Below are 25,175 nucleotides of genomic sequence, written 5' to 3'. Positions count from 1 at the left end.
GAAACCTTAACTGATTTAAGGTTTCGCTTTCTAATGACACACATGGTTTTGTTTAGGTTAGGGTTGGGGACAGCGAATTTGTGACTGCTTATGTTAACGTAAAATGGCTGGCGTTTCTCCTAGCAAGTCGTACCCTGAGCCAAACTCTTGGAAGAAATTGCCCAACATGGTTGTAAGTTGCTTTGCTGGATGATGCCAGTAGGCTAACTGTGCAACAGAAGAAAGTCGCCAAGATTAGTAACAAGTTCATCATCGACGCTTCCGCCGCCGCCAACGACAAGATCTTTGATGTTGCTGCCTTCGAGAAGTTCTTGATTGACCGTATCAAGGTCGAGGGCAAGACCGGTAACTTGGGCACTACCATCGTTGTTTCTCGTGAGGGCAGCAACAAGATTGCTGTTATTGCTCACACTCAATTCTCTGGTCGCTACTTGAAGTACTTGACCAAGAAGTTCTTGAAGAAGCACTCTGTAAGTGACGTTAATCCTTTGTTTCTCTTCAACACTTTACCTCTAACACCTTTAGCTCCGTGATTGGCTCCGTGTCGTTGCTACCAAGAAGGGTACCTACGAGTTGAGATACTACAACGTCGTCGTCGACAACGAGGAGGAGGAGCAATAAGCTGCTTCGTCTGGTAAAAAGACTACTAGTATAGTCAATGTCACTTCTTGACGTAATCTTGGCGCATATACTTAATCCACCGTAAATTGCAAGATCAGGTCGTATGCGAGTGTTGTGAATTGTTGCATTAAAAGGATGAAACTGTTCTTGAACGAAGAACTTAACAATGTCTATGCACTGGACGGTATGCGGGACATTTTAACCCTTTTAGGAACATTTTAAAATCCTTTTTTGGGTGTCCGTCTGCTTTAAAACTTTGACGGTCGTTCGAAAAAATGAAAGTCGGTTTCCATTAAACATTAACCAAACATTTTATTCAGACCAATGCGTCTCATGGTGATGCTGCATCGTTGTGCTCGCGGTATCCAAGTGCCGTTTGTCCAGTCTCCGGTACGAAATGGAATGCCGTGAAGCCATTGGTATCGAGCTTCGCCTTCCATGATGGTAAGACTCCCCTTCTCTAGGAGTACGCTCGCTTTCCGTTTGCTGCTTGGTTGTGTAAACTCCATGGTAATGTCAGAAAGTAGCGAGAAAATTACAATTCCATCATCAAACATGGGCAAGTCTACGTGAGGAATTATTCCGTCTCCAGGATTATACACCTGCATGATAATGGCTTCCGCGTCTTTTCCCTCCCATACCTGTTTCTTGAAGGCAGAAGGAATGAAATTCTGCATGAGGTTTTGAAGAACCGGAGCAAATGGCCTATACAAATGTGCCTGGCGACCTGTTGACCGGTCTAAGATGCCGTCTGGAAGACACTGAATGAGCTCATCTTGAACGCTCGGCGGCAGAACATTCGGAATATATGTGAGACCAGGAATTTCGGAGGGACTGATCTGTGTCCAACCTTTTTTTGTATCATTTTGAGACGACTGTTGATCAACACTCGTCAAAACACTATCAAAGCTTTCGAGGTCATCGTCGCTTGAGTCCGTGAAAAATGAACTAACTAGATCTTCCTCGTATTCGTCCCGTGAACCATACTCGTTAACAAAAGTGTCATCATCACTGCCGAACAGAGACTCCCAGTCCTGTGATTTTTCACTCTCCATTTGTTTCACTTAATGCTAGCTGTGTGGACCCGTCTTCTTTGTTAAATGTCTGTTCTATGATAAAAAAAAAAAAAACAGGGCCTTTGAAAGCCCTGACTATCAGGCGGGTTAAATGTTTCCATGGGTCATCTTGTTCAGTTGCATCTCCGCCATGTGCGATGTGTCTGCGTGAAACGACATCGACCGTGCGGTTCGTTGCTCGGTTCGTTGCTAAACATCATACTGTGTCCGTTAAAGTTCGCTTCATTCGTATAACGTTTTATTCGCTCTCTGTCACTTTAATGGACTTAAAAATATGGGCGTAGCGAAGGACTAAGCACTACTAGTTGTCGTCACCCCCATCCTTCCTCAAAATCCAACATCGTCGCCATTCAACATCCTCTGGTGGCAGACAATACCCATAAAGTTCAAGAACTTTATTCCTTTTCTGTTTCGTTCCCATTTTTGACAAGACTGCGTCTTTTTTTTCGAGTGGTCGGAAGAAAAGAAAGCTTTCTTCACAACCTTAAACTGTGTTACTAAGTGAAAGGTTTCCTCAATAAACTATGAAGGCATTGCACTTTTTGTCGGCCCTTGCTGTTGCAAGTAGCCTGGTTGGCGTTCTAGCAGAATCACCAGAATCTTCGGCAAATGTTGCAGAGGTGAATCATTATGTGGATATGAACAAGCTGAAAGATGTCAATCAAACAAAGCTACGTGAGGTGCTGGGCGAGTTATTGAAAGAGTTACCACAGCGTCGTCAACGTAGTGTTATGCATGAATTGCAGCACGCAAAACCTGAATTGAAAGAGAACGGTTCTGCTGATATACACATTGCTGAACCTGCTGAAGAAATAGAGGCTGAAAAGTCGCATTCAACACACAACCATTCTCATGCTACTGGTTCTTTTCATCCGAATTCTCTGAAAACTCGCATCACAGACTTTTTGTTTCCGTTCCGCGCTAGTTGGAATGGCGTACTCGCAACACTTTACACCGCCGTCCCTCCTTATCTTTTTGTCTTACTTTTGGGAGGTCGGGTAAGTAAGACGGTTTTGAACTTGCTAATTTGTGTCTCTGCCGGAAGTCTTTTGGGTGACATATTTGCACACCTGCTGCCCGAAGTGTACGTCAATGCAAATGGTGATCATACTCGGGCCACAACAGGAATTCTCTCTGGCTTCATGGTATTTTTCATTATGGATCGTTTCTTGCGTCTGTGTTCCAACCAGGGCCACCATGGACACGGCCATGGTCATGGGCATGGTCATGGGCATGCACACGGACATATGAAGAGCGAAAGCCATTCAGAGTTGGTGAGTTCTTCTGCCGTGGAGGAAAAGCAAACTATGAAGAAACGCAAAGTGTCCATGAGCGGCGATAGCAGACCCGTTTCAATGAGCTCTCATTCTAGCGAATCTAGCGAAGAAGGAAGAGTTGAATCGAAAAAGGGTTCATCGAACGCTAATGTCGCCGTTTTTTTGAGCATTGGTACCGACTTTTTTCACAACTTTTTGGACGGAATGGCAATTTGTACTTCTTTTCTTACAGACAAATCACTTGGTGCATCCATTACGCTTACTGTTATGCTTCACGAGTCTCCAGCCGAGATTGGTGATCTCGCCATTCTGTTGCAGAACAACGCATCCAAGCGTTACGCTCTTGGTGTGCAGTCTTTCACAATGGTGGGAGGTATTCTTGGAGCGTTGTTCAGCATTTGGATTCACAACATGTCGCAAAGTGGGGTTGGATCATGGTTCTTGGCATTGGAAGACAACCTTCTTGCCTTCAGTATCGGCAGTTTCCTTTACATTGTGGCACTCGGTGTTATGCCTGAGATTGTTCACAGCCAAAGTGCTGGTCGCTCGAAATTCTGCGAGTTGCTCTTTTTGCTAACTCAAGTTGGATTTCTTCTGTTAGGATTCGTGATGTTGATGATTATTTAGACGATATAAGGGGCGCGTTACTAAAATAGGCAGCCTGAAGGTCAACGAAATGAGATGAAGCACAAACATTCAATGATTAAAAATGCATGCCATTTTTCAACGGCGTTTACAGATTCTTCGAGAGATATAACTGACAGTCTTACCAAGCGGTGCTTGAAGCGCTATTCACGCGAGATATGTTGAGCACATTGCTTAAATACAAAGCTGTGCTTGGCAAAACATCATCTTTCTATAACCGACCATATCCACACCTTTCAACTAAACAACCATACCTGACCCACTTCTTGACTTTTCGTCCCTTCAAATCGTTACGATTGTTACGGTATGCAAAGAAAAAAAAAATTAATTTATTAAGATTTAAGGACTGTCACTTCCAGAAATTTTCATATTTCGTTACACATTATTGGAGGCTCACGGGACGGAGAAGATCAACACTGTTCACAGCTGAAGCGGATCTAATCCTTCATTTTGTCCTTGGCGTTGTCGGCCATGCGTTTCGATTTGTCCTGCATCTCCTGTGCGGTGCCCTTCTGCTCGTCGCTCTTGAAAGCGGACATGACATTGTCGTAAGCACCGGTAGCCTTCTCCTTAGCCTTGTCGAGGGTAGACTTTGAGGAGTCGGGAGTGACATACTCCTTAGCTTTTTGAGTAAAGGACTTGCGTTCGGGATCGGACATTTTGAATTATTAAGACTTTCGAGTTCTTATGAATTGGTTATGTGTGTACACGAGAGATTTGGTTCTGCTGTTCGACGAATTTCAACCTGCTCTTTATAACTTTTCTGGCTTGCTTTTCGTCATAGCGGCCAGCGGCACTTACGTCGCTCTATGACGTAGAAGCAATTTTATTCGGAATAAAGTTTGCGTTAATTGGAGGAACGCCTCGGCTGTATAGCTTCTTCACTACGTGTTTATGATGCTTCTTGATGCTTAATTCCAGGGCCCTTGCAGATCGGTGACATCATTATCCATATAGTGAAGGCGAACGCAATGTGGCTAAGTGATCGTTGTTTGCGTTAACGTAGGTTAGTGTGTTTTTGAAAACTGAATAACGAAGTGTAACGTGAGTTATCGTGGACAATCTATCTCTTCACCGTCCACCACTTAACTCTCAGAGTCTTTGGGAAGCTATAGTCGCTCTTTGATTGTTTCTCCGCGCCCTCTTACCAACCCCACCTTTCGTTGTTGATAGGCTCCATTTATCGGTACGTGTTTTCATTCGTTTAGTGCCACCAATCAACTGTACGAACTTACCTTAAGCGAACGGTAGCCGAATATGCGCAAAACTTTGTTAGCGAAAAGAAATGTCGAGCAATTCCTTATTAACAACGTGGTTAATTATTTTTCTCGTACATTCATACAAAATATTTTTCTTTTACGTTTAATTACCTGCATTAAGTTTCTTTTTCCACCAGTACTCCCCCACTCTCTCACCCTCGCTCCGTTCCTCCGCCTTTCGGTTACTAATTGTTTCCGACCAATCACATTTGCGTGTCGAGTAACACGCGTTGACAGTTCGCTTATTGCCGAGCGTAATAGTATCACAGACGAGATCTGCACTTCGACTGCTCGGGATTTTAAAAGCTTTGCTGCGACGGACTGCAACGCTCCAAGAGCCAAATACCAGGACAGACACAACACCAGAGGGCAATTTTGTTGAAGCATTGCACTCCTTTTTTGTTTCCTAAATTTTTGAATAAACCTTCTAAAAGTCATAAAAATGTCTCCCGTAAGTGATTCATGAATCGTTGCCGACTACGATTGCAAACTCGCGAAAAGTTGAAAAAATGGACGAAAATGGGAAAATACGGCGTGTTTTTTGTTGTGTTGTCGTTTGAAAATTACAAGTACGACGTGTAAACGATGTTTGGATGATTAGGTCGCGTGAAAACCGCGTCAAATGTGCAAATTCACGCTTCGAACGGCTTATTTTTGGGTCCGGACGGCGATGTTTCATTTTCGTCGCGTCTGTTTTGTTCCAGTGTGATGGTTGCTGCTGGTTCACGTTTGTTTTTTCGTTTCGTCCATTGGTTTTTCATTTCCGAGATCCAGCTGTCAAAAATGATACATTACTAACAACATTTGCAGGCTTTCCAAGCAAACGGTTCTATTAACACCGAATCTATTGAGGACCAACGTATCCTGGGCTACAATCCTTTGGTTCCTCCCGCATTGCTTCAACAAGAGCTTCCTGTCTCTGAGGCTTCTGCCAACGTTGTCAGACAAGGTCGCCGTGATATCCAAGCTGTTTTGGGCGGCAAGGATGACCGTTTGGTCGTCGTTGTCGGTCCTTGCTCCATCCACGACCCTGTTTTGGCTATGGAGTATGCTAAGCTTCTCAAGCCCAAGGCTGAGGAGTTGAAGAACGAGTTGGTGATTATTATGCGTTGCTACCTCGAGAAGCCCCGTACCACTGTCGGTTGGAAGGGTCTTGTCAACGACCCCGACTTGGACGGTTCTTACGCCATCAACAAGGGTCTTCGTATTTCCCGTAAGATGTACTGCGACGTTACCAACTTCGGTGTTCCTTTGGGCAGTGAGATGCTCGACACCATTTCTCCCCAATTCTTCAGCGACATGTTGAGTTTCGGTGCCATTGGTGCTCGTACCACCGAGTCTCAACTCCACCGTGAGCTCGCCTCTGCTCTTTCCTTCCCCATCGGTTTCAAGAACAGCACTGACGGCTCTGTCGGTATTGCCATTGATGCCATTGGCGCCACTGCTCATCCCCACACCATGCTTGGTGTCAACAAGCAAGGTATTGCTGCCATTTGCATGACTGCCGGTAACAAGGATACCTTCATCATTCTCCGCGGTGGTAAGCACGGTCCTAACTACGACGCCAAGAACGTCGCTGCCGTTCGCGAGGCCCTCGAGAAGGCCAACATTACCCCTCGCATCATGATTGACTGCTCTCACGGTAACTCCAGCAAGGACCACCGCAACCAACCCAAGGTCTGCCATTCCATCGCCGAGCAAGTTGCTGCCGGTGACGAGGCTCTTATGGGTGTGATGATTGAGTCTCACATCAACGAGGGTCGTCAAAACGCCAAGATCGCTCCCGGTGTCAAGGAGACTCTTAAGTATGGTGTCAGTATCACTGATGCTTGCGTCAGCTGGGAGCAAACTGCTCCTATGCTTGAGGAGCTCGCTGCTGCTGTCCGTGCTCGTCGTGCCGGCCGTGCTTAAACTACTTTTGTGGTCGTATAGAAAGTATGATGGTGTGTCTGTGTACATATGCACATGAACAGTTACTATTTACCATACCTGGCACACTTTCATGGCGCATGTGTGTGTATTGCGTTGCTGAGAGAAGAAAAAAAAAAGTTTGTTTGCGTGTCCCTTCTCGTCTTGTCCTTTTTTGTAAAGGGCGGTTGCAGCCTGTGGGATAAACAGGGCTGGTGCTGCCCTTGATATTTCTTCTGGTAGGAAACAGAAGCATTTTGAGTTATTTTTCGTAGTTTTGGTTCATAGAAACAGCATGCAAAAAATGTTTTAGAAGAAAGGATTGAGACATCTTCTAGTGGGTGTGTGTGTGTCGCTGTAAAGCTGAATCTGTAAGGGAAAGACGTTTTGGAATAACAGTCTCAGAAGTGTATCAGCTGAGACCGAGAAGCGGACGCAGGAAAACCGGGGGGACAACGAAATGCTTAACAAGAAAGATGTGTGTTTTGTTTGTGAGCGTTCAGCTGGAAGCTGTATTTCCACAGTACAGCTTCGTTAAATTCACAGGAAGCTCATTGTGTACTGGTGAGTTCACTGTTTAAGACCGTTCATTGGCCTTTTCTTTCTTCTCTTTTTCATCCTTAGCCTTCAACAGAAGATACTTACGTTGAGCAGCCATTAGTTCTCGAATTAAGTGCGGACTTGGTTTCTTGGCATGCATGAAATTGCAAAGACCGCCTCGTCCACACTCTGAGGTCTCGTGTTGACGACAGCATGCTTCACGGAAGTCTGTTACAGGTGATAGTTCGGCGTACACGGGTTTTTGTGAATACCAACGTGAGTTTAGATCGTCTATTGCATTCTGAGCCGACTCTTCATACTTGAAGCGAACGTAAACGTTTCCAATAAGGTCTATGCTTGTTAGTATAATGCTTAAAACAATTTCAACAAGGGAGTAAAGCCCTTTTTTTCATCAACTACTTACGATCACCAATGTTATCGCACACAACGATTTGTTCAACTTCGCCGTATTTCGCGAATTCGCAAAACATGTCTTCATAAAACGCGTCAAATTGTTCGTCTAGCTCTGCTTGACTCATGTGCTTGCCTGAATCCTCGTGAATGGGGTTCTTGTACAAATTTGGACACAGCACAGTTTGACTGTAATTGGGTTTTACGTGTTTTCTCGAGCACCGTTCACCGTGACGGCATGCACCAATTTTGTAGTAGAAGGAGCAGTTGACTTTGTCCTGCTCCGTACCGTAAATGTTAGCCAAATGACTTGCCATTTTTTGTTTTGTGTCTCTCGTAGGCAAGAGCTCTGCTTTATTTTCCAAACCACGGTGGCAGGAAATAATGAGGTCTAACGCGTGCTTGTGTATAATGGTGCGTGGTGCTGTGTGGCGATAAGTCCAGTTAGTGCGGCGAAACGTTACATCTCAGTATGGGTTTATGGAACTGTAGTAAGAGTCGTTATTGGATATATGGTTTTACAGTATTACACGTAAATTTGTTTAGCGCGTTTTATTGAGATACACTAATTCACTGGCTGAAACGAAGGAAATGTGAGTGGACGAGAGTGTGGGTAGAAAGAGACGACGGTTAGGCAGTTGAACATAGACTGTTGTAAGCTTGTATGAACATGACTCGTGCAATGATGTGTACTGCATCTTTTATAGCATGGATGTTATGAAGCCAATAACGTTCACGGTATGATCGTCCACGTTGCCAGCTATGATACGAGACATGGATAACAGTGTCGAGGACGTACATGCAACAATGGGTTGGTCAAGTATTTCTGCCTTAAAGAGCTCTAATGGGCCGTCTTCCTGCTGGGTAGACTCTCGCTCGGTAGACATGATTGATAACCGGGCTTTGCAATGATAACCACACACGAAGAGATCCATTGTATGGACATCCATACTCATCCATGGTTGCAGGGCTATTCCTTGGAAGTACAGAACCCTAGAAGAGTGTGTAACCGCGTAGTCACCGCTTATGAATGATCCGACCGGCGGGCAATTTGATGAAAGCGTAAACGAGAGACGAACTCGTTCGCCTGAGACTCCAAATGCGTGTGACGAATTGGTTATGGAATGCGTTGTGGTTACAGTGCACGCCAGTTTTCCGGCACCAAGATAAAATGGCATGTCTTGTTGAAGGATACCGGAATGTATCAACGCCGTTGCATTCACTTCACCGATGGACTCACCCGTTTTTTCCAGTTGAATGCTTTCCAGGCTAGCACGCAACGGCTCTTTATTCAGTGCCTTCTTTTGTGGAGCCAGACTTTCACAAAGTTCGTCCAAAACACTCAAGACAGTTCCTGAACGATACCATTTGCGAAGTTTTCCTTGTGACAATGAAGTAAGGTTTTCACCATTCAAGGCGCTCGTGGGAACAAATTGTGTTGCAGGAATACTTTGCTTACATTGTTTTTGAATCGCCTGCTGTAGTAGCTGGCAAGTTTCTGTGAATGCCGACTCACTCCAATCAACGATGTCCATGCCGGTGATTATGAACACGAAAAGACGTATTTGAAGAACGTCAAGAACGCGCACAACTTCACATATGTGCTGTAGCTCTGTGTCCGTAGGATGCGGTCGCAATACAAAAACTCCCATGTCCAAGGGAAACAGTCGCCGAGAACATGCATTGAGGTCAAGTTCGGAATAGGAAAGGAGAGTTGTGCTGCAAGAGCTCGCAAATGTTTCAAAATTGTACCAATCGTTTGATTGGGACAAAATACTCTCCATCGTACACTGTCTTGAATTCAAGAGGCGGCACTTTTGGGCATGTTTCGTATCTAAACCACCGATCTGATAGAGGAACCGTGACAAAAGTGACTTTTTACCAGCGCCGACATCACCAAATATGCCAATATGGATCACAGGTTTAGCGTGTCTAGTAATTTCTTCAATGGAGAGTTTCACATCTTCCTTTGGTTTTTGAGCAGCACCTCCAACAGCAGCTTTATTGGCGGTTTTCTGAAACGCTACTTGCTGTTAGTAATTGCAATCTTTGCATGAGAGTGGGCACACATACCTTTTGATTTAGATTGTGCGGCAAGAACAATGTCGTCTGGACTAGGTGCATGAAAGCCCAGAAGCGCACTACGGCTGTAGGGAATAACGATGTTGTCCTTTGGAGGCTTGTGGATATCAAAACAGAGACATTTTGCAAAAGAAGAAGGGGGAGACATGTACATGGAGGCATCGGGTGTTTGAATAGAATGGTCATAACACGAAGTAGAGCATTGGGAGTTATGACGATCAGGTGGAGATGGAGTATTATGTGGAATAGGGCTAAGAGGGGTTGCTTTGGGAACGGGCTCAGTGTTCAAGCTTGACTTGGAGTCAATTATGGGTGTTGTAGGTTGCGAATTGAGTCTTCGCTTTCGAAATTGACTAAACAGATTTGCAGTGTCATTCACCTTAGAATTCGACTGTGAATTTTTCGTTTCAGATGCTAAAGAAGCATGTTTTTCCTGTTGTTCCTGTTGTTTACGTTTTTGTAACTGGGATAACTTCGACATGACTATGGTAAATATGGTTAGAAGAGACAACATCCTCACCAGAAGAGCCGGCAATCGTGTGAGTTACATACGTTTTGAGGGCACGGCCGGTGCACGTGTCTGCGTTTGTGCTTGTGTATTTGAAGAAGAGCCGGATATAGAACTTGTTTCTAGCGATTTTGTCAAAGAATTGATGACGTTTTTACTCTCTTCATTTTGTTGTGTATTATTTTCAGCCTTTTGCGCCTTCTTTGAGCTCAGTAACTTTGCTAATTTAGACATTCGAAATGTGTGTCTCAATTACACGTAAAAAAAACAAAACAAACTCTATAAAGCTTCAGCTTCACGTCTTTTTTTAATACTACAGCCGTTATTTGACAAAAAAACGGTGAATTGTTTCACGAATTAGGAAGAAAACGAGAAAGTAAGTTCTACTGTGTTACTTGATATAAGCAACCAATGACAAATGAGATAATTTTGAAAAGAAAGTCGTGTAGGCCTATAAAGACCCTTTAAGGAAAATAAGGTAATGCGGAGGGCTGTAGAGAGTTGTGAGGACTTGTGGAAATCGGTGAAATCTGTTAACGGATTTTTTTATTATTATTATGAAAGCACAATAGCGAAAAAAATTAATAAAATAATTATAATTATAAAAATAAAAATTAAATAAAAATTGAACAAAAAATATAAAATAAAAAATACAAAGTACAAAAGATATAAAAACTAAAAAATAAAAAATTCCAAAAAAATAATACCAACACAACGAAAGCATAAAGCTTCAACTTCAACTCATCCACAGCTGACCCTATCTCGTGCAGCTTCTCCTCCGTAATAAACCCCTCACAACCCATTCAACACTCTATACGCCTTCGACACACATCATCCATAGTAGTTAATAATAATAATATCAATGAAGCAAAAAACACATATAACGGAACAAATTAAAGGATCACGAAGCCAATTCCGACGTTAAGACTAGTACAATCATCAATAAACTCTCTTAAAAAGCGATGAGAAATTAAAAACCAGAGAACAATACAGTGCTTAAGCTCAAAAAGCTGAGGAAACACAACAGATCAAGCCAATAATAGTAAAAATAATGAGATCATGAAAAAGGATGTGTGCGTAAGAGAGAAACACACACAGAGAGAAAGTGTGAGAGAGAGAGAGAGAGACGGAGTGAAAGAGAAGAGTATTAAGGACAAGGTATTAACATGTTTTCACTATAGGTCCCTTAGGATGTGATTTGCAGCAGTTCATTAGCTTCTGAAAGACACCATCAATTCTGAGAAAGTCCTCAGGAGACGAGTCATCGTTGGGGGAGAACGACTGTTGTTGCTTCGGTGAAGAGAAGGAAGGTGTCTCCCAAAATTGACGGTACGTCTTGGTCAAAACAAAGAAACGAGTCATTGGAAGGGTCGACAAAAGGAAGGTTACGGCAGTAAGCTATAAAACTGTTGATATTCAGACTGACGCTGCTCAAAATGCGCGCGCGACTTTCAGGGACACTTGTACTGGAGCTTATTTGATGTTGTTGGTAGAAGGAGGGAGGAGAACGTCCACTTATATAACGGAAAAATGACGAGGTGCGACGACTAATTTAACTAGTCTATGATTGGTCGACGATGATCGACAAAGGAAACTGGACGCGCACATCCCTGCGCAGTCCTGTCTTCTGACACTTTTGACAAGGCCGTGATTTCATTGGTTCAAAAATCCCGCAGCCGAAAATTATGTCAACCAATGAAAATGACGTGCAATACGTCTGCTGGCAGCCGGCGAGTCCAGGCGCCTAGGAAATATGCAGCGAAACAGCTGCGGGGTTTGGCTCCCAGTCGGCTATAGACTAACCAAAAGACGAAAATTAATTACTGATTCATTAGTTCATGTGGAAAGCATGCATAAGTTTTCCAAGTGTACAAAGCCAAATGCCAGACACTGTACACAAACCGCACCGTTCGGACTTACGCCTCGCTTCCCATGGGCCACTACTGAAATCCCTGTATGTAAAGATCTTCACTTATGATCGACGCTATCCACAGCCCAAAAATACACTGATCACCAGTAGATCTCTCTCGAATGAAATGATCTACGATAGGATCGGTTGATCGACAAAGCAGTCATTGAGCGTGCGTAGGCGTGCGTAGACGTGCGTTAAAAGAAAGTAACGATGTGTAAAGAGAATGTAAAACAGAATAGTGCAAGTATGTGTTCTGTGTTGCAATACATTAAAACAAATAACACATATAGTACAACTCGTTAATCCATTTAACGTGAAAACTTCATCAAAGCACACTATTTCCCACTAGAGTTCCTTATGTCTCCTTCCAGTTCACTGCGCTTTCCCTTGCTGCCAGCATTTCACGACTTACCCTCTGCAAGAACGAAACGTCAACATGTCCTCTGAGGAATCTCCCTACAAGCAAGGTACGCGTCTAATGGATGCTATTTTTTCTGTACGGCAATTAACAAACTCGATGTAGCATTCTCTCTTTTCGACCGTCATGGAACGGGCCTTATTCCTAAAAGTTCAATTGGCGACTTGCTGCGCGCCTGTGGACAAAACCCCACTTTGGCAGAAATTGCAGAGATTGAGTCTACTCTCCCTGCAGAAGGTACACGCGAAAAAAACGCGATTTTGAGAAGCAATTCTGCTAACTGGATGCTATAGTCAATATGGACGAGTTCTTGAACGTTTTGAACCGTCCTCACGGCTTTGACATGCCCGGCGACCCGGAAGAGTTCGTCAAGGGCTTCCAAGTATTTGACAAAGACGGTTCCGGAATGATCGGTGTTGGTGAACTTCGTTATGGTATGTGTGTTTGGGTTTGTTGTGTCTTCGTGCGCTAGACTCGAGGAACTTATCCTTGTACCGTGGAATTTTGCAGCTAATAGAGCAAACTGCACAGTCCTTACTTCTCTTGGTGAAAAGTTGAGCAATGAGGAAATGGACGAACTGCTCAAGGGTATCCCTGTCAAAGATGGAATGATCAACTACCACGGTATGCCCGCTTCAACAGTGTGAAATCTCTCGTCGTTAATGCTTGCTAACGTTAACGCTTGTATCAGAGTTTGTCCAAATGATTCTGGCGAACTAGACCTAACGATATCTTACATGTCTACCCTTGATGATTTTCGCTTCTTCAAGACAGTCTACAGAGCTGCACATTTCCATATACCCTAGCAGCAATTGCCAACACGCAACGTACCAGCATACACATGGACATTCTGATGTCGCACACTTTCGTGTTCATAAGTGCAACAGCTGGTTCGCTCTATAAAGTGTGTGCGTAAACGAGTCTATGGCTCGGTTCTGTCGCTGAATACACGCAAATATAAAACACATTTTCCTTCCTTTTTCGTAGTTTTATAACATTCTCAACATTAAGTCCATAACTACGTTATTGGTGAGCCCCAAACCTTAAGTAACTTCCCCAGCAGAGCGTAATCTTTCAACAATGCACAATTTTTTGCCATGCGAGGCGAGGTTTCGGCTGAAGAGCCGTTCTAAAACACAGTGTGTGTGCCCGCAGCCAAGACACGATTGAATGTAAGCACGGTACATGCACCTGTGCTAGCTAACAAAAACACTGGTAAACTTGGCTCAAAGACTGAGGCGGCACAGCACGAAGAAGCGTGCGCGTACACATTCGTGAGAGTCAAAAAGCTATCCATGTGGGCTCGAAGAGTATTAAGCACAAATATCCTTAATACTTTTTTCTGCGAAGAATCTAACATCAGCATCTTGATCCTTTGCAAGGACTTGTAGGATGGGGGCGATTTGAGATTCAATGGCACTCTCACCTCCAGTAGATTTAAGGACAGGAGAAAGGACAGCATATGCTTTGGCGACATTAAAGCGAACGTTGGGGATAGGATCATTGGCCATTTGATTCAACACAGGCAAAATTTGCTCCTGGATAACGGCGGCATTCATAACAGGGGCAAGAGACTGAACGAGGAGATGTTAGTTGACGGAAACAGGAAGCAAAACATGGACTACTTACACAGATCGCAAATATGGTTGTCATGCGATAAAGATAATTGGGATGACTGCTCATAGCGAGGATTTTAGGAATGATCGTTTTCGTGGCCCATTCAATACCAAAGAACTCGGCCAGTTTACGAAGATTATCGATGGCTGCCTCGCGAATTGCGTACACATGGTCGCCCAACCACGACATGCACAAGTTACCCATTTTCTCGTTGAAAAAGTCAACGCCGAGCTGACGTGCAAGAAGAGGAATGTACTCGATTATCGCCAAACGAATGCGCCATTGCTTGTCCTCAGCCAGAGTAACAATGGCGGGCAATAATGATTGAGAAAGGAGATCAATGCCAACAACTGCTACGTTAGCCGGTGCTAATAGTCCAATATTCGGCTTACCTTGATTCACAAGCTCCAGTTTGGATATGACATTGAGGCGGACTTCAGGGAATTCGTCTTTCAACAGGTCCAAAAACAAAGGCAGCAAATGCTCAATCGTACTAAAAGAGTGTTAGATCAAAGGCTCAGCCAACACGTTGCGTTGATCACGCTCCATTATGTACTTACTCCTCTTTACCAAGAATTGGTGCCAAAGCACCAATATTGGTACCCAGTGCAGCACGAACGTGTTGGGCCGGGTCATTCACCAGGTCTTGCAGAACAGGAAGTACATCATCAAGGACAGCCTTTTTGTCTATCAAAGCACAGAAGCCGGGAATTTGTCCGGAAATGGCGCGACGAACTTCTTGCTCTGTATCCTTCATCAACATAATGAATGGTTTTTTCAGTTCGTCGTTAATGATGTTGATGCCAACGACCTCCGCCAACCGAATAAAGTTGTCTGCTACCATATAACGTGTACGCCAGCTGCTGTCGGATACAAATGAACGCAGGGGTTGGAGAAGGTACTGACGGATGTCAGATTCCTCTTGAAGAACTTTTGCTAATGAAATCATGACATCAAAAGACAGCAGACGAACGGAATCCTGGTCATCAGAAGAAAGGGAATTGAAAAGAGGTATAAACTCGCTGATGGCTTCTTCCTTTGTCATTAAAAGAACAAACTTGGCACAGTTCGTAGCTGCGGGACGACGAACCATAGGTGCTTCATCGTGACACAAATGACCAAAATTCTGTCTCAGAGAAACACGCACGGCAGGGTTCGTGGATCTTTCGTACGCGGCACAGTACAAGGCAGTCGACGAAGCGCGTGAAGTAAACCACTCGGCGGTTGATAAACGCTGAACCAGAGGAACAAAGTACTCCACGAGTTGTTCTTGAGAAAGGACTTGACAGATTTTGTTCAATGATTCTACTGCTGCGTCTCGAACAAGTGGTTCCTCCATAGCAGCCAGGTTTTCCAAAATAGACAGAAGGACATGTGCGTATTCAGGACCACCAACATATTCGACAAAGTCCCCAAGCTGAGACGCTAAAGCCGACAGCACTTCGTCTTCATCATCGATGGATTCTAATAAACGAGTAACGTGTAAGAAAAAAGAACCAAAAGCTATTCATCGAATAGAAAACGAGAAAACCACGACATACCATCCAAGAATGGAATTAATTCATCTCTCGTACGCTCTGGTCCCAGAGCAAGTGCAATTGTGGATATGCGTTTTAAGGCGTTCAAACGGTACGAGACATCGTCATGCTGTAGAGTTAACGTTAAAATAACATTCTTTCTCGTCTCGTTCGTTCTCTGAACCACAAACCTTTAACTCGTCTATTAAAACTGCTATCGGGTATAGGTCGTTCACTTGCTGCATTGTCGTGTTAGTAGCCGTAATTCAGGCCTAAAAATTTAGAGGCAGTACATTATCCGTTTGCATATTGCTTCAGACGCAAGAAACTGCAAACAATCGCGATTTATAGAATCTTTTAGCACGTCTGGGGTAGCGTGAAAGTCTAGGACGGGAGGTTTCGACCTGTGGTGAGGAAGCGCCAGCAACAGCGTTACAGCACGCAAGCCCTCGGTATGCTCTATAATGAACTACAACAAATATCACTATTACGCTCGGTAGTCTAAAAAAGCTTAATTTGGATACGCGATGTCAACACAGGTATCAGAAAATGTGAGCACCGTTTGACAGAGCAACATTTGTGAATGATCAGTAGATGAATTTGTCTGCGAACATCTGTATCCCACAACGGTCACTAAGGTTCATGTTTTTATAAGGATTAGCAAACCAGGTTTCAAGTTTTTACAAAATCAATTAGTCCAAGAAGCTTTTATCGTTTTATTTCGTTTGGTTCTTTTTTCTTCAGTTTTACATTTTATCTTTTTTTCCCCCCTTCTTTGCTGTTACTTTTCTCGTCGCTTCTGTTTTTATTTTGCACTCAGCGATTCTATTCTTCTTTTTTGGCTAAGCATTTTTTTTATTTTACAATTGTGACACAAAAAAACGTTTCTTGATGGACCAGTTTGCTTACTCGACAAAATTGGAACATCCATGGGATGACGTCTCTCTCGGCTGGCTCAATCGGTACCCAAAGTAAGGATCATTGCATTTGTTAGCGATACTAATACTCTCCATCACCTAGCCCAAACAGTGCACATGTACTGTCCTCTGACATTATCGAGCGATACGTTGACGACAAGGGACGTCTGTACACCGAGCGCTGCTTGTCAAAACGGGTCGAATTCCTAAATGGGCACAGAAATACCTAAACGTTTCCAAAACACACATTCTTGAACGGTCAATTGTTGACCCTAAACAGCAATTGATCCTTTGCAAAACCGCCAACATTGACCACAAAAAAGTTATGACCGTTATAGAGTACACGAAATACTCATCATTGAAGGGATGCTCGTGGACAACTATGGCGGTTTTGGGTAAGTTCATTTCCCCTATTCGGTTTGGTTTCGGTCGCAAAGTGATTCAATACGGAATCAACCGATTTCGAGAACAAGCAAAAGCAACCCGTTCCGGCTTACTACATGCTATCGAAGCACACAAAATAAATCCATCATAAGCAAAATACCAATCATCACTTCTTTTTGGACAGTGCCATTAATCTTACCATGCCTCGTATTACCTGTTCCGTGTTGTGTCTTTGAAGTGCGCTGATGGGAATCGTTTGTGCGTCAGGGCGATGCTTTTGAACCATGTGCAGTAATCGGTAGAATGCGTCTTCTTCCGCTATGTCCGCTTTGTTGGCTAAGACAAGCACGGGTCGGTGAACGAGCTGTGCATTGTAAGTACACAGTTCTTTCCACAGCAACTCAAACGCGGTTTCCCCGGTCACTCTAGCCATTGGGGAAATGTCAATCAGCATGCACAACGCTCGCGAACGTTCCACATGTCGCAAAAAGTTGAGCCCCAAGCCCTTTCCCTTACTAGCTCCTTCTATAAGCCCGGGGAGATCTGCGATCTGAAGTTTCTGAGAAGTGTTCAGGTCATGATCAAAGTAACGTAATGTTCCCAAATGGGGTTTTAAAGTCGTGAACTCCCAATTTCCAATTGGAGATTTGGCCTCGGTGAGTGTGTTCAGTAGCGTACTTTTCCCAGCATTAGGCATGCCAACAAGCCCTATATCACATATCGTCTTAAGCTCCAGCTCGAACACTTTTTCCTCCCCACGAAGACCCTTGGTAGCAAACTTGGGAGACCAGTTTTCTTCAGAAAGAAAGTAAATGTTTCCAAGACCACCTTTCCCACCTTTGCATACTAGCTGAGGTTTGGTTGATTCCTTATCAAAATCGATACAGAGCGGAGTGTCTGTTGTTTTCGTTTTTCGTAATGGTACGAGACCTTTTGCACGGGCCTTTGCTTTCTGAAAAAAGCTAGAATGTTCGACATCTTCTGCTTGCAGGGTTGGATAGAGCACCCACTGTAACGACTCTGGCTCAGACTCTTTTTGAGAGAACTGTATTTCACGCATTACTGTTCCCACAGGTACTCTGAGAAGAACTGATTTTCCAGCCTTTCCATGTCGATTATCACCTTTTCCATTTTGTCCATTTTTGGCCTGGTACGCACTGTTAATTGAAGAGAGTGAATCATGTTGAAACGAGGCAACGACATATATGTCTCCTCCATCGCCCCCATTGCCGCCATCTGGCGGACCGTATGGAACGTATTTCTCCCTGTGAAAAGAAGCACATCCTTGACCACCGTTTCCAGCTTTTAGTCTTACACGTCGTTTATCACAAAACGAGTACTTTCTTCAGTTAGCTCCGTGTTTCATAACAAGAAAACGTACTTCATACTGTGAATTCCTATTTACTCTCGTGTACGATAAAAGCCTTCTTGGTCCAAACCGCGACAGTTGACCACGACAGCTGTATATTAACTTAGAATAGGCATGCATGTGAGAACATATGATGCGTAAAAAAAGTATATTTTAATCAAAATAGTAGTAAAAATTAAGGCTTTCGGTTTTTCGAACAGTACTCAATAGTCAGCGAAAGAGAAAAAGGAAATAAAGAGTCCTTACAAAGATTTTTTCATGAGATTGAACATAACCGTGTATTTAACATTTAAAGACACAAAACTAGTCAATGGATTCCCTCTTTACTCGATAGCTTAATATTTCACGAAGAAAGGAACAGCTCCACGTTCTGTCCCCGCTGCAAGCCAATAGGACAGTGTCAATCTCTTATAAATCGCAATGGTAGAGAGATGAAACACCGTTAATCTTCTATCCTTAGGTTTCTTTGACGCTTCCTTTCCTTAACTATTTGTTTCGTTCATCCTGCTAATTATTAAGGTTTTAAGCTTTTTTTAAGCGAACAACAACACTACACCACAGGAGCTACACCAAAACAAGCAGGAAATACGGAGAATCTAATCCTAAGAAGATCCTTATTTAGTAGTAATGGCTAGAACAGTATTTATACGACATATGAGTTATTCTTCTCTAAGTCAACATTTCAATCGCAATGCCTATATTCTCCGCTAGACATTCGATGTGAACTTTTTTTAGCCAATCACCGTCAAGTGCAGCCATTCATAAACGAGCTAGTTTTGCTTAGCTTAGATCGGATTAATTACTTTTTGGAGAAACGAAAAAGTAGTGAGTTCGAATATTACGCTGAGACGTTTCAACTATCTCTTAGTTCTGCAAGCGGATTTTATATGAAACTAAATTATTAAAATCGCGACTCAAAAAATGATCCTTTATTTCACAATACTACGATATGCATCTGAGCGCTCTTTTGTTTTCTTCGATTTTCGCTCATAATGAGCGCCTCGCTTGTGTTGGGATCAGGCGAAGTAAATCAGTTTAAGGGATTTCCACGGTTTGTGAAGAAATGGCTCTTACTGCGATTGATTACTTAAACAAGCATTTCGCCTGTACCTGGCTCGTGCTAACTTTGACTTTGATTTGGCTGTTTAAGGTTTGTATTGCTCAACCTTGTTGCGCAGTTAAAATTCTAGATACGGTGTAGTACAAAACTGGATTTGTTTACACTAGCATTTACCTAGAGCTTTTTAAGGTATCGAAGTCTCTTGATTTACGTAGTTTAAGTAATCGAAGACTGCGTCAACGCGCTGCAGAACCCGGTTTTAGACGCAATTGGTATTTAAGAAACGCGTGGACAGCAAGTTTACTGAGAACACAGTTTTGAGGGTTTTTAACAGGTGATCCAAGCAAGACTGTCACTCTAAAATCGTCTTCGTCGTCTTCACTTTTCTTCCATCTTACTAACGATGGACAATATCTCAGCCGTTCCAAAAAATGAAAGCGAAAGCGGTATACGAACATACACATCAAATGAATCGCTGAAACATGCTGAGGGAACAAAAATCACTGAGGAAATTCAGGAACAGGTCATTGCTAATCCGGAAGAAGTTGATGAAGATCAAGGGCCTCCTGATTCTGAGCTTCACAAGTTTCTCGTTGCACTTGTTTGTGGAGTTGCACTCATTTCTGATGGATATTGTGCAAATACAATCGGTTCAGTGATCACCATTTTGCGCAAACTGTATCCTAAAGAAACCGAACATTCACATGCACTTCAAAAGGTTGGTATGATTTCGTTTGTCGGCGTCATTGTCGGCCAGCTGTCTTTCGGTTTCGTTTCTGACAGGATCGGACGTAAGTACGGCATGTTGATTGCTACTGTCATTCTCATTGTTTCCACTGCCTTGTGTGCCGGTGCATATGGTCCTCATGGAAGCATCAGCGGAATGATCACCGTTCTCATGGTATTCCGGTTCTTCTTGGGTGTCGGCATAGGAGCAGAGTCTCCGTGTGGCTCTGTAGCCGCTTCTGAGTCTTCTGCTGAAATGAAAAGTGGGCATCGTCATGCAGTGTTTATTGCAGTCACAAATACAGCAATTGATGTTGGCTTTGTGCTCGGTGCGCTGGTTCCCTTCATCCTTTGCCTCATCTTTGGTGATCAGCATTTGCGCGTTGTTTGGAGACTTTCCATCGGGTTGGGTGTCATTGTCCCCATTATCTTGCTTTATTATCGGCTTCGCCTGAAAGATTCTCATTCGTATACAAAAAACCGTCTGCAATTTACAAAGGTCCCATGGTTTTTCGTAATTCGGCGGTATGGACCACGTTTGCTCGTCGTTTCATTAATTTGGTTCGTGTACGACATGTCGGCGTACGCATTTGCTCTTTACTCTAGCACCATCATTGCTCGTGTGCTACCGAGTAACGCTACGATGGCACAGACATTTGGTTGGTCAACATTAATTAGCAGTTTTAATCTCCCGGGCACTATTTTCGGTGCCTTTGGTTCCGATTTCCTTGGACCCAAGTATTGTCTGATTACGGGTCTTGTGCTTCAAAGTGTTGTTGGTTTCTTGCTGTCCGGCTTCTTTCCCAGTCTCGTTAAACACCTTGCTGGATTCTGTGTTCTTTATGGACTGTTTCTGACGCTTGGCGAGTTTGGACCCGGTAACAATGTTGGTGTTCTCGCATCAAAAACGTGTCCGGCCGCCTTCCGGGGTCTTTACTATGGAATTGCAGCCGCTATCGGAAAGTGTGGTGCTGCAGCGGGTGTTTATGCGTTTGGCGGAAATGCTGTCCGTACCTACTTCTTCATCGCTAGCGGCATGTCGCTTGGTGTCGCTATTTTAGCGCTGTTCCTCGTACCTAAGGTTCAACAGTCCTGTATTCAAGACGAGGACGCTAAATTCGCACAGCTGGTCAAGGATCGCGGGTATGATGTGTTTGAGTTTTCTAAGCCTGTGCAATTGTCAGACACTAAACAAAACTAATCACGCTTTAATATTTCGCATATGCATATTTTGAATCAGCATCGTAGATGCGACTACAATGATGAGCACTCGACTATTGCTTTGCTACTTTTGGACAAACACCCGCTAAACCCATTGAACTTTCAATTACGACAAATGACTACAATCCCTTTGGGACGGTTTCTGGTAATGGCTACGCTGCATACTTCGGCTCTCTTTGGTTCCTGTGAGATTAGGAACCATGCTAATGGCTTGCATAATTTTTTTAATTATTTTTTTCGTTTTTTGTTTAATTCTTAATTCCAGCTATACGATGCAGAAGATGCGCAATATATGACAAACAGACAGAAAATTTTTAATTGATTTACTTTTTTGTTCGGCTTTGTATTGGTCTAGCGATGGGTCACCGGAATATGGAACCTTATGCAAACTTTCATGGTGTTTAGTCGAGTGGTATAACCGAATAGTGTAGAGTGAACAGAAGAGAGTCGGGTTCAAGTTTCAACGAACCCACCTTTTCCAGTTGCACCTAAACTGCGAACGCGCACATCTGTTCTTCACGGATTCGCACTTTATTCCTTGTCGAATCGCTAACAGCTGCGTCTAAGCGACACCCCCAGTCGCACTTTTTCGCTGATAGTATGCGAACTCGACGCGACCACCAGGAGTGAAGATCAGAACCGCTAGGACGCATAGGATTGGCCTTCTTAAATGGACCCGTCCTGCGCGTCATTCGCGTCTTACTAACGCCTCCGAATTCTACAGATGTTCACGTTTGCTGAAGACGTATTTCAAACGATTGGCTGGTTGGTTCAAAGAACTCGCAATGAAACCTCGGTTTTTGTCTTTTTTACGCGTCTAGACGTGTAATTTCGTTTAACGCGACGTAGTGTGATTCGCTAACCTTAAATCGCAGAAAGCGAATATAAACGTCACGTTCTGCGCCGCTTAATATACCGCCAACAGAACAATTGTGCTGCTTGCTTTCGCATACTCTCAGACGAGAACGCGTAGCTACGTGAAGTATGAAGTTTGGAAAGTAGGTTGACTGTTTTTCGACTTTGTGAACTGAATTGCTAATTTTTTGAAACTAGGTATATTGAGCACGAACTCGTACCAGGTACGCGAGAGAAGAATTGGTTGTAAACTTGTCTGTGAACAGTTCAGTAACCCGTCTTAATTAAAGAATGGAAAGACGTCTACGTATCTTATAAAAAGGGGAAAAAAATAATTACAAATCTCCAGTCAAATCCCCATTTTGTTAATGACATTAAACAGGGTTTACGTCTCTCGGCCCCGTAAGTGATTATGCCTGTTTAATAATACACGACTAACGATTGTCAGTCATCAAGGTTTGTTTACGCTCTCGCCTACATATGTTACTGACTTTTTAGTCGACGACGAATTGTATCAGTTACATCCAGCCTTTTCGGACTTTCTTCGTAACCAAATAGCCAAGGTTGAGTCCTTTTATGAGTCTCTTATACGTGATGCCGAGGAACGGCGTGAACTTATCATTGACCAGGCTGATGTCTACTCGAAACTCGATCTCATGCGAAAGCACGGCGATTTTCAGAAGTCAGAGAATGTGGTACTTTTAAGACGTGTAGAGCCTCCCTGGAAGCGATTGCTTCGCAGGCTAACACAACGTGTGCATTTACAAAAGCTTCCAAGATTTGCAACTCGTCAAACAGATATTCCCAGTGATGCATACTCTCCCCGAATGAGCCAGAAAAAGCTTCACCAAAAGCTAAAATCGGTAGGTCTCGACGTGGCGACGTCAATGATCAGTGCATATGTACTAATGGTCCTTAGGCTCTTTCGGATTACTATGATTTCCTCAGTCTTGTATCTCAATACCAAACTTTGAATCTCACTGCATTTCGCAAGATTTTAAAGAAATATGACAAAACATTTGACACGTTTCTTCAGGAACCAATTATGCGCAAAAATGTAGATCAACAGGCGTTTGCTGACAATTCGCATGTTGAGAGTTTACAGCGTGCCACAACGGCGCTTTATGCGCGTCTATTTACCCACAATGACCTGAAGAAGGCTGCGGACAGATTACGTTCGGTCCGACTTCAAAGGTCGTATTCCTCAATTAGTATGCGTGCCGGCATACTGTTGGGTGCGGGCGTGGTGCTGTCGATAGAGGGTTTGTGCTATTATCAATCAAACGAGAGAGAGGCGTACTTGTTGCAAATCTGGGGTGGCTTCTTCCTGTTAATTTTTGGCTTCTTGTGTTTTTGCGTCAATTGTTTTATTTGGCAGACGAAGCGCATTAACTATGTTCTTATTTTCGAATTTAACATGCGAAAAACACTCGATTGGCATGAATACCTAGAGCTTGTCAGCGTGCTCTTCTTTCTTTTCTCCTTATTCTTTTGGCTATCTTTGCGCAATTTCTTTCCCGGCTTCACCATCTACTTTCCGGTACTTTTCTTAGGCATCGTGTTCATTCTTTCGCTGTTGCCGATTCGTCGTTTTTTTGGAAGCACGCGTCTGTTTTGTTATCGCAGCTTGTTTCGTATTCTGCTTTCTGGCTTGTTCAGTGTTTGCTTTGTCGACTTCTTCTTCGCTGATCAGTTAGTGAGTTTGGCATATGCAAGCGGAAATATTGCCTTGTTCTTTTGCTTGTATGCAAAAAAATGGAATGACCCTGCTTCATGTAACTCATCACATTCGCCCTTGATGGGCTTCTTCACCACATTACCATATATCTTCCGTTTCCTGCAATGCATTCGCCGTTTTGCAGACACTGCGCAGAGTTTTCCACACTTGGCAAACATGCTCAAATACACTTTTGGCATGCTATCACAAGTTTTTCTCAGCTTGTGGCGCCGTTTCTCGTCGAGACGTTACTACATTACATATCTAGTATTTGCTGCTCTGAACGCTATATACTCCTACATATGGGATGTTGTCATGGATTGGTCCCTTATTCAACGCAAGAATCGAAAATGGGGTTTCCGTCCGAATAGGGTTTATGGCGGGTTGATCATTTACATCATAGCCATGATTTTCAATGCTATCATCCGCTGTGCATTCATCTTTTATGGCATTTTCCCTGGCCACATCCAACATTCTTCCAACGTCAGTTTTTTCATGTGTTTTGCTGAGGTTATACGGCGTTCCGTTTGGAATCTCTTCCGTTTGGAGAATGAAGAGATATACAATCGGGTAAGCCATCTCGTTGCCATTGCTGCAGTTGCTAATTTTTGTTTTAGGAGAACTTTCGTGCAGCGAGGGATACTCAACTTCCGGATCTTATTCGGCCCAAAGTGCATGATCAACGTGACAAAACCATCAGTGGAGCACATGCTCAAGATTTTGAAAGACATTCCGTTGTATATAGTGACGATGGCACAGAAATGACTGAGAGGACGGACGACGATTAGTCAGTTCATATTTATCTGACATGTCGCTAATACCTGGATTTTTATCATGAATCCTTTGCTTTAATTTCCCGTACTGATTCTTTCACTCTCACCATCGGGTGCTTTATTATATTCCAATCATTTCTGCATAATGCTACAACATAATCAATCTTCGCGGCTTATTCATTTACAATTCCTTTATTACTGTTATCTATCCACAAACTTTTACCCCCTCACCTCAGGTTATCACTGTGCTCTATTTTCCTATTGCCAAACTAATTCTGTGATACCATTTTAAATACAACAATTGGTCATTCTGTTCAGGAACACCGGACATATTTGGACAAGGCATTAATTCATCTGGACAC

At 43.4% G+C, this 25,175-nt stretch overlaps 13 protein-coding genes across 13 annotated transcripts; 7 read left to right on the top strand and 6 right to left on the bottom strand.

The window, feature by feature from the left end:
* Nucleotides 1-125: 125 nt before the first annotated feature.
* Nucleotides 126-755, top strand: SJAG_00220 (60S ribosomal protein L22). Its single transcript, XM_002171478.2, has 3 exons — nt 126-172; nt 219-470; nt 526-755. Exons 1-3 carry the CDS (start codon nt 167-169, stop codon nt 619-621), a joined length of 354 nt encoding a protein of 117 aa, XP_002171514.1. The 5' UTR covers nt 126-166; the 3' UTR covers nt 622-755.
* Nucleotides 756-920: 165 nt separating this feature from the next.
* SJAG_00221 (2 OG-Fe(II) oxygenase superfamily protein Ofd2) lies at nt 921-1,854 on the bottom strand (the record flags this gene model as incomplete). Its single annotated transcript, XM_002171479.2, has 1 exon — nt 921-1,854. The coding sequence occupies exon 1, from the start codon at nt 1,674-1,676 to the stop codon at nt 921-923; it is 756 nt and encodes a 251-aa protein (XP_002171515.1). The 5' UTR covers nt 1,677-1,854.
* Nucleotides 1,855-2,042: 188 nt separating this feature from the next.
* On the top strand, nt 2,043-4,727 carry SJAG_00222 (ZIP zinc transporter 1). Its single transcript, XM_002171480.2, has one exon. The coding sequence runs from the start codon at nt 2,222-2,224 to the stop codon at nt 3,599-3,601; it is 1,380 nt and encodes a 459-aa protein (XP_002171516.1). The 5' UTR covers nt 2,043-2,221; the 3' UTR covers nt 3,602-4,727.
* On the bottom strand, nt 3,900-4,395 carry SJAG_00223 (hsp9-like protein). The gene has a single exon (XM_002171481.2). It carries the CDS (start codon nt 4,276-4,278, stop codon nt 4,057-4,059), a length of 222 nt encoding a protein of 73 aa, XP_002171517.1. The 5' UTR covers nt 4,279-4,395; the 3' UTR covers nt 3,900-4,056.
* Nucleotides 4,728-5,144: 417 nt separating the features above from the next.
* On the top strand, nt 5,145-7,185 carry SJAG_00224 (phospho-2-dehydro-3-deoxyheptonate aldolase). The gene is made up of 2 exons (XM_002171482.2): nt 5,145-5,329; nt 5,689-7,185. Exons 1-2 carry the CDS (start codon nt 5,321-5,323, stop codon nt 6,787-6,789), a joined length of 1,110 nt encoding a protein of 369 aa, XP_002171518.1. The 5' UTR covers nt 5,145-5,320; the 3' UTR covers nt 6,790-7,185.
* Nucleotides 7,186-7,363: 178 nt separating this feature from the next.
* SJAG_00225 (U2AF small subunit) lies at nt 7,364-8,054 on the bottom strand (the record flags this gene model as incomplete). Its single annotated transcript, XM_002171483.1, has 2 exons — nt 7,364-7,677; nt 7,751-8,054. 2 exons carry the CDS (start codon nt 8,052-8,054, stop codon nt 7,364-7,366), a joined length of 618 nt encoding a protein of 205 aa, XP_002171519.1.
* A 182-nt stretch (nt 8,055-8,236) lies between these two features.
* SJAG_00226 (ski complex interacting GTPase) lies at nt 8,237-10,861 on the bottom strand. Its single transcript, XM_002171484.2, has 3 exons — nt 10,372-10,861; nt 9,811-10,302; nt 8,237-9,760 (listed from the first exon to the last, which is right to left on the bottom strand). The coding sequence occupies exons 1-3, from the start codon at nt 10,559-10,561 to the stop codon at nt 8,439-8,441; spliced, it is 2,004 nt and encodes a 667-aa protein (XP_002171520.1). The 5' UTR covers nt 10,562-10,861; the 3' UTR covers nt 8,237-8,438.
* Nucleotides 10,862-12,625: 1,764 nt separating this feature from the next.
* On the top strand, nt 12,626-13,754 carry SJAG_00228 (myosin II light chain). Its single transcript, XM_002171485.2, has 5 exons — nt 12,626-12,706; nt 12,763-12,894; nt 12,951-13,091; nt 13,189-13,281; nt 13,349-13,754. Exons 1-5 carry the CDS (start codon nt 12,676-12,678, stop codon nt 13,375-13,377), a joined length of 426 nt encoding a protein of 141 aa, XP_002171521.1. The 5' UTR covers nt 12,626-12,675; the 3' UTR covers nt 13,378-13,754.
* On the bottom strand, nt 12,719-16,211 carry SJAG_00229 (protein phosphatase regulatory subunit Paa1). Its single transcript, XM_002171486.2, has 7 exons — nt 16,085-16,211; nt 15,983-16,030; nt 15,816-15,921; nt 14,835-15,738; nt 14,667-14,767; nt 14,287-14,624; nt 12,719-14,231 (listed from the first exon to the last, which is right to left on the bottom strand). The coding sequence occupies exons 1-7, from the start codon at nt 16,097-16,099 to the stop codon at nt 13,971-13,973; spliced, it is 1,773 nt and encodes a 590-aa protein (XP_002171522.1). The 5' UTR covers nt 16,100-16,211; the 3' UTR covers nt 12,719-13,970.
* A 471-nt stretch (nt 16,212-16,682) lies between these two features.
* Nucleotides 16,683-17,243, top strand: SJAG_00230 (intermembrane space protein sorting protein; the record flags this gene model as incomplete). Its single annotated transcript, XM_002171487.2, has 2 exons — nt 16,683-16,762; nt 16,812-17,243. The coding sequence occupies 2 exons, from the start codon at nt 16,683-16,685 to the stop codon at nt 16,936-16,938; spliced, it is 207 nt and encodes a 68-aa protein (XP_002171523.2). The 3' UTR covers nt 16,939-17,243.
* Nucleotides 17,244-17,258: 15 nt separating this feature from the next.
* On the bottom strand, nt 17,259-18,985 carry SJAG_00231 (GTPase Mtg2; the record flags this gene model as incomplete). Its single annotated transcript, XM_002171488.2, has 3 exons — nt 18,708-18,985; nt 18,474-18,663; nt 17,259-18,431 (listed from the first exon to the last, which is right to left on the bottom strand). The coding sequence occupies exons 2-3, from the start codon at nt 18,579-18,581 to the stop codon at nt 17,259-17,261; spliced, it is 1,281 nt and encodes a 426-aa protein (XP_002171524.2). The 5' UTR covers nt 18,582-18,663; nt 18,708-18,985.
* Nucleotides 18,986-19,924: 939 nt separating this feature from the next.
* SJAG_00232 (glycerophosphodiester transporter) lies at nt 19,925-21,448 on the top strand (the record flags this gene model as incomplete). Its single annotated transcript, XM_002171489.1, has 1 exon — nt 19,925-21,448. One exon carries the CDS (start codon nt 19,925-19,927, stop codon nt 21,446-21,448), a length of 1,524 nt encoding a protein of 507 aa, XP_002171525.1.
* Nucleotides 21,449-22,452: 1,004 nt separating this feature from the next.
* Nucleotides 22,453-24,828, top strand: SJAG_00233 (SPX/EXS domain-containing protein; the record flags this gene model as incomplete). The annotated part of the gene is made up of 5 exons (XM_002171490.1): nt 22,453-22,466; nt 22,522-22,547; nt 22,780-23,186; nt 23,243-24,610; nt 24,658-24,828. 5 exons carry the CDS (start codon nt 22,453-22,455, stop codon nt 24,826-24,828), a joined length of 1,986 nt encoding a protein of 661 aa, XP_002171526.1.
* Nucleotides 24,829-25,175: the final 347 nt, after the last annotated feature.

The sequence above is a fragment of the Schizosaccharomyces japonicus genome (assembly GCF_000149845.2).
Source record: "Schizosaccharomyces japonicus yFS275 unplaced genomic scaffold supercont5.1, whole genome shotgun sequence".
Classification (NCBI taxonomy): domain Eukaryota; kingdom Fungi; phylum Ascomycota; class Schizosaccharomycetes; order Schizosaccharomycetales; family Schizosaccharomycetaceae; genus Schizosaccharomyces; species Schizosaccharomyces japonicus.
The sequence above is the reverse complement of the archived record's forward strand: the minus strand, read 5'-3'. Positions and strand labels throughout refer to the sequence as shown.